Source organism: Solanum lycopersicum, chromosome 7 (assembly GCF_036512215.1).
Source record: "Solanum lycopersicum chromosome 7, SLM_r2.1".
Lineage (NCBI taxonomy): Eukaryota > Viridiplantae > Streptophyta > Magnoliopsida > Solanales > Solanaceae > Solanum > Solanum lycopersicum.
In genome coordinates this window covers 4,147,670-4,155,353 of record NC_090806.1, presented here as the reverse complement: position 1 = coordinate 4,155,353, position 7,684 = coordinate 4,147,670, and the positions used below count along the sequence as shown (strand labels likewise).

General features: G+C 34.1%; 1 protein-coding gene across 1 annotated transcript; it reads right to left on the bottom strand.

The window, feature by feature from the left end:
- Positions 1 to 294: 294 nt before the first annotated feature.
- On the bottom strand, positions 295 to 711 carry LOC101265937 (36.4 kDa proline-rich protein-like). Its single transcript, XM_004242708.5, has one exon. The coding sequence runs from the start codon at positions 709 to 711 to the stop codon at positions 295 to 297; it is 417 nt and encodes a 138-aa protein (XP_004242756.1).
- Between the last annotated feature and the right edge of the window lie 6,973 nt (positions 712 to 7,684).

Sequence of the window (7,684 nt, the reverse complement as noted above, 5' to 3'; positions counted from 1 at the left end):
TTTCTATCTCAAAAGTAGTACAAGAAATTGCATACTTAACTCAAAGTCTACAAATTAAAAGCTTTACGATGATGACTATTTCTCAAAGGCATTACCGAAAAGTTGCCAAATAACACTATGTCTACCTTAAAAGTGGTACAAGAAATTGCATCCTTAACTCAAAATCTACACATAGCTTTATAACATTGTCTACTCTAGCCAAAAAAAAAAAAACAAGATCGAAAAGTGGCTAATAAACGCTATTTCTACCTCAAAAGTAGTACAAGAAATTGCATACTTAACTAAAAAAAAAAACTACAAAGAGCAAGTGTAACCAGGAGGTGGAGTCTTTCCGCAAGTAAGAAGCAATTGAAGTGCCAATGGGACATAAAGGTTAAGATTCAAAAGCTTAAGCTTAAGAGTTGTACAAAGACAAACAGCAGCTTCAATTTCCACAAGCCCTTCAATAATTGGACAACATTCATTAACAACAGGATTACCAAGCCCAATATGAACAAGCCCACCAAGAAGATCCACACAAGCCCCAAGCTTAATAGTATCAATTGGACAAGAAGTAGTAGGTACCTCTATTGGTGGTGGTGGACTAATTATAATGGGCTTTTTCTTGTGTTTTTTGCAATGGCCACAACCAAGAATAGGAGTGAATGATGAAGAAATAAGTAACATGGAGATGAAAAAAAGAGTTGTTGTTTTGGTATTTGAAGACTCCATTTGTATATTTTTTTGGTTGTTGGGAGGAAATTATGATAGGGTAAAGAATTTGGTGCAAAGATTGATGATGTTATATAGAAAAAAATGACTTGTATTGAATGGTGGAGAAAGAAAACAAAAACCTAAAACTTGTCACGTGAACAAAGAGGGGTCTAATGTGGCCATGCCATGTTTTGCTAGTATAATATGGCAAAAGCAAAAATGAATTTAAGTTATATACATTGACAGCGTAAAGACTCTTACATGTATAATTTGTAACCACGTCACGTATATGAAATATTCCAGGTAGCATATGTACGTATTCACTTATAAACAAATTAACAATAAGAACAAGAATCAACTACAAAAAGTGAAATTATATTCACGATTTAACATATAATACACTACTAGTATAAAACATTATGTCCATTATTAATAGATTGTATACGAAAGATTGATACGATTTTTTTTCAGAATTTCACCCATAGCGAAAGCTTTTTTTAGATGAAATATGAGAAAAGTATGTCAATGAAAAGAAAAAATTGATATGTTAGAGGAGAAAGACCACAACTCTCCCCCAAACCCCACCCCACACACATACCTTTTTTTTTTTTTTTACAGTGTGAAAAGGTGATAGATAGGGCAAAGATGTTGGTACAAAGAGTGATGTTTGTTATATATAGAATGAAATGAGTGAGTAATACTGGTGAAAGCTAGCAAACAAAAAAACTAAACTTTGCATGTGAACCATTGGGACTATGGTCACATGCCAATGTTTTCCTAGTATTACTAATAATATTACTTTACTTTTTACTTTATATATTTTATATATATAGGGTCAGGTCAATTGATTGATTTGCTTTTCTCCTATAGTATCCTCTCTTTACTTAGTATTTTTCCATTTCAATTTATTTGTTTTGTTTTATGTTTTTTTAGCATGGTATGTATTATAAGAATCTGAGGAATTTAAAAGTTAGTTCAATTGACTGATTTATCCTTTTTACTTCAATTTTTTCTATTTATATTCAATACTTTATTCATTTATCTTACCTTTTTTAGTATGTTATGTATTTAAAGATTACGAAAAAATAAATTACGATAAATAACTATTTAAGATACTAAAAGATTGATGAACTTTCGAAGTTTTATATATATCGTATAAATTGAGACAGAGTGAATAACATATGTTATTTAAAAATTACGTTAGAAGTACTATAAATCAAAATAATTAACAACGTTAGGAGTATGATGTGTGTGTGTGTATATATATATATATATATATATATATATATATATAATTTTGATTGATTTTCAAAATTTAACATGTATCACATAATTAAATTAAAATGGAATGGATCACATATATAATTTGAAATTATTTTAAAGTGTACAATAAACCACAATGACTAAGAGTTTATAATATTTAAAAATTATACAAAATGTGATTGTCTCTCCTAATTTCATTAGTGCCATATAAATTAAAACAAATAGAGTAACATTATTCTTTTGTTACTTTTTTCTTTTTTATCTTTATCTTCTCCTCTTTCTTCTTCTTCTTTAAAATTTCACGTATCACAAAATGAACATCATTTTAAGAAAATTATATCAAAAGACTTAGAATATTGAGAGGACTTCATATCAAAATTTTGAGATTGTTTAGAGGTGATTTTGAGTAAATCGAAATAGAATAGTTAGTTTATACTTCTTATGTAGTTAAGCTATCCAACTTTTTGATTCATTGAGTGTGTCATAATGCACAATCAGTGTATGACCCATGTATAGGTAAGTTATATTGTATAATCAATATAAATTCTCTATAATTTCTGGTAAACTATATTGTATAGTTGAATATATTTTTCGCCCGTGGTGACCAACTAGCTCCATAGATAATGATTTAACGGATGGCCATTTAAATTTTTGGCAAAAATCATGTCGAAATTTCGAATCACCAAAAATCTCATGGATTATAGCACATGAAAATCAGCAAAATAGAGAGTTTACCAACTCTGGCGCTTGTTTGACCTTGTAAATGGGCAGTTTTGGCCGTGGTGACCAAATGACTCCATACCTAAGGACTTACCGAACATACATGTAAATTTTTTGCAAAAGAAGACGTCAAAATTCTGGATCACCAAAAAAGATAGTAGACTATAGAACACGAAAATTGGCAAAATTGGAGGTTTACCTGCTTCAGGGCTCGTTTGACCTCTAATATAGGTCGTTTTAGCCGTGGTGACCAACTGACTTTATAGATAAGGTCTTAATTTTCATCTAAATTTTCAGCAAAAATCACGTCGGAATTCCAGATCACCAAAAAAGATGGACTATAACACACGAAAAGTGGTAAAATTGGAGGTTTACCTGCTCCAGGACTCGTTTGACCTCTAAAATGGACCGTTTTGGCAATAGTGACAACTTGACTCAATAAATAATGTCTTAACGGACGTCCATGGAAGTTTTTGACAAAAGTCACATCGAATTCCGATCACCAAAAATCACATGGACTATATCACATAAAAATCAGAAAAATAGGAAGTTTACCCGCTCTGGGGTTCGTTTGACCTCTAAAATGATCCATTTTGTCAACGGTGATCAACTGACTCCATAGATATGGTCTTAACTGATGTCCATGTAAATTTTGAAAAAATCACGTCGGAATTAAGGATCGCCAAAAAAGATGGTGGACTATAGCATATAAAAATTGACAAAAAATGTGTGTGGATGGGTGGGGTGGGGGGAAGGGCTTAATTGCTCTAGGTCATTTGACCTCTAAAATGGTGATCAACCGCCTCCAAGGCTCACGCCTTAACAAACATACAGGTAAATTTTTGGCAAAAAAGATGTCAAAATTTAAGATCACCAAAAAAAGATGGTGGACTTTAGCGCACAAAAATTGGCAAAATAGGGAGTTTACCTACTCTAAGGCTCGTTTGACCTCTAAAATAGGTTGTTTTGACCGTGTTGACCAACTGACTATAGCATACAAAAATTAGCAAAATGGAGGGTTTACCTACTCTAAGGCTCATAGACTAAAGCATACGAAAATTAGTAAAATGGGAGGTTTACCTGCTCTGGGCCCGTTTGACCTTGTAAATGGGCCATTTGACCGTGGTAACCAACGGGTTCTGTGGCTAAGGTCTTAACGGACATACATGTAAATTTTTGGCAAAAAAGACATCGAAATTCTGGATCACCAGAAAAGATGATGGACTATAACACACGAAAAATGGCAAAATGGAGGGTTTACCTGCTCTGTGCTCGTTTGGTCTCTAATATGGGCCGTTTTGGCAGTGGATAAGGTCTTAACGAAAGTTCATGTAAATTTTTGATAAAAATTACAACAGAATTCTGGATCACTAAAATAGATGGTAGATTATAGCATACGAAAATTGACAAAATGGGGGAGGATTTTTTACATGCTATGTAGCTCGTTTGACCCATAAAATGTGTCGTTTCGGTTGTGGTTACCAACTTGATCAATAAATAAGGTCTTAACTGACTTCCATGTAAATTTTTGACAAAAATCACGTCGAAATTTCGAATTACAAAAAATTTCATTGAATAAAACACACGAAAATCAGAAAAAATAAGGAGTTTACCTGTTCTGGGCCCGTTTGATCTTTGAAATGAACCGTTTTGGCCTTGGTGACCAATTGACTCTATAAATAAGGTCTTCACAGACATACATGTAAAATTTTGACAAAAAGACATCAGAATTCTGGACATGGTGACAAACTAGTTCCATATAAGGTCTTAACGGATATTCTTGTAAATTTTTGACAAAAATCACTACGGAATTCTGGATCATCAAGAAAGATGAAGGACTCAGCACACGAAAATTAAAAATATGGAAGGATTTTACCTTCTTTTGGACTCGTTTGACCTCTAAAATGGATTGTTTTAACCGTGGTGACCAACTAGATCTATAGATAAGGTCTTAACAAACGTCAATGCAAACTTTCGACAAAAATGACGTCGAAATTTTGGATCACCAAAAATCTCATTGTCTATAGCACATGAAATTTAACAAAATAGGGGGATTTACCTGCTCTCAAGCCCGTTTGACCTCTAAATTGGGTTTTTTGACCATCGTGACCAACTGACTCCATAGATAAGGTCTTAATGGATCCATGTAAATTTTTAGCAAAAATCACGTTAGAATTCTAGGTCACCAAAAATCACATAGACTATAGCACACAAAAATTTACAAAATTAGGGGTTTACCTGCTCTAGGAATCTTTAACCTTGTCAATGGGCCGTTTTGACCGTGGTGACTAATCGACTTTATAGTTAAGGTCTTAACGGACATACAGGTAAATTTTTGACAAACTGTCAAAATTTTGAATCATTAAAAAAATTGGTGGACTATAGCACATGATAATTGACAAAATGAGGGGGAATTTTATCTGCTCGGGGCTCGTTTGACCTCTAAAATAGGTCATTTTAGTTGTGGTGACCAACTGGACCCATAGATAAAGTCGTAACGGACGTCCATGTAAATTTTTGACAAAAATCACATCGAAATTCTGGATCACCAAAAAAGATGGTGGCCTGTAGCACACAAAAATTGGTAAAATGGGGAATTTAGTTTTTCTAGGTTCGTTTGACCTCTAATATTGACTGTTTGGTCGTGGTTACCAACTGACTCCGTAAATAAGGATTTAACGGATGTCCAAGTAAATTTTTGGAAAAAATCAAATCGCAGTTCTAGATCACCAAAAATCATATGGACTATAGCACACAAAAATTGGCAAAATAGGGGATTTACCTTCTCTAGGCTCGTTTGACCTTGTAAATGGACCATTTTGGCTGTGGTGACCAACCGACTCCATAACTAAGGTCTTAACTGACATATAAGTAAATTTCCGACAAAAAAGTCGTCAAAATTTTGGATAATAAAAAAAAATGGTGAACTATAGCGCACAAAAATTGTCAAAATGGGGGATTTACCTGCTCTGGGTTCATTTGACCTCTAATATGGTTCTTTTGGCAGTGGTGACTAACTGGCTCCAGATATAAGGACTTAACGAATGTCCATGTATGTTGTCGACAAAAATACATCGAAATTCTGAATCACCAAAAAGGATGATGGACTATAACACACGAAAATTGACAAAATGAGAGGTTACCTGCTCTGGGGCTCGTTTGACCTCTAAAATAGGTCATTTTGGTCGTGGTTACCAATTGAATCTATAGATAAGGTCTTAAAAGACGTCCTCGCAAGATTTTAGCAAAAATCACGTTGAATTTTGGATCATCAAAAATCTCATGGACTAAAATCAAAAAAATGGGGGGTTTACCTACTCTGGGCACGTTTGACCTCTAAAATGTACCATTTTGACTGTAATGACCAATTAGCTCCATAGATAATATCTTAATGGACATCCATGTAAATTTTTGACAAAAATCACGTCGAAAATCTTGGATCACCAAAAATCTAATGGACTATAGCAAATGAAAATCAGCAAAATGAGGTATTTACCTGCTATGAACTCATTTGACCTTGTAAATATGTCGTCTTGGCCGTGGTGACCAACCGACTCCACAATTAAGGTCTTAATATACATAAAGGTAAATTTTTTTAGAAAAAAAAATACCAAAAAAGATGGTGGACTATCGCATACGAAAATTGGCAAAATGGGAGATTTACCTAATCTGGGGATTGTTTGACCTCTAAATAGACCGTTTTGACCGTGGTGACATATTGGCTCCATAGATAAGGTCTTAATGGATATCCATGAAAACTTTTTGTTAAAAATCAATTTGAAATTTTCGATCACCAAAAAATATGGTGATTTATAGCACACAAAAATTTGCAAAATGGGGGGTTTACTCGCACTAGGGCTTGTTTGACTTCTAAAATGGATCATTTTGGCCGTGGTGAACAACTGGCTCCATAGATAAGGTCTTATCTTAACGAATGTCCATGTAAATTTTTTGGTAAAAATTATGTCGTGATTCTGAATCACAAAAATCTCGTGGACTATACCACATGAAAAATCGATAAATTTGGGGGTTAACCTACTCTAGGTTATTTTTGACTTCTAAAATGGGTCGTTTTGGTTTTGGTGACCAACTGGATCCATATGGTCTTAATGGACATCCATGTAAATTTTCGTCAAAAAGACATCGAAATTTCGGATCACCAAAAAAGATGATGGATTATATATATCACACGAAAATTGATAAATGGGGGCTTTACCTTCTTTGTGGCTTGTTTGACCTCTTAAATGGGTCGTTTTCACCCTGGTGAGAAACTAGCTTAATAGATAAGGCATTAAACGGACGTCCATGTAAATTTTTAGAAAAATTGATGTTAGATCACCAAAAAAGATGGTGGACAATAGCACAAGAAAATTGGAAAATTGTGTGTGTGGGTGGGTGGGGTGGGGTGGGGGTGGGGGTTTACCATTGGTGGGGCTCGTTTGACCACTAAAATGGATTATTTTTGTCGTGGTGATAAACTATCTCCATAGATAAGATCTTAACAAATGTACATGTAAATTTTTAGTAAAAATCATGTCAGAATTTAGAATCACCAAAAAATTCATGGACTATAGCACACAAATAACGGCAAAATGAAGGGTTTACCTTCTCTAGGCTCGTTTGACCTTTTAAATGGACCATTTTGAACGAAATGACCAATCAGCTCCATATATAATGTCTTAGCGGACATACAAGTAAATTTTTGGTAAAAACGACGTCGGAATTCCGGATCACCAAAAAAGATGGTGGACTATAGCATACGAAAATTAACAAAATGGGGGGCTTACCTGCTCTAGCTCAATATATAAGGTCTTAATGGACGTCTATGTAAATTTTTGATAAAAATCGCGTCAGAATCCAGATCACCAAAATCTCATAGGCTATAACAACGGAAAATCGGCAAATGAGGGGTTTACGTGCTCTTGGGCTTGTTTGGCCTAGTAAATGGGTCTTTTTTTCCATGTTGACCAACCAGCTCCATAGTTAAGGTCTTAAAAGACATAGATGT

What these genes read in the sequence shown, in the direction of transcription:
- LOC101265937 (XM_004242708.5), bottom strand. Translation starts at nt 711, where the DNA reads ATGGAGTCTTCAAATACCAAAACAACAACTCTTTTTTTCATCTCCATG.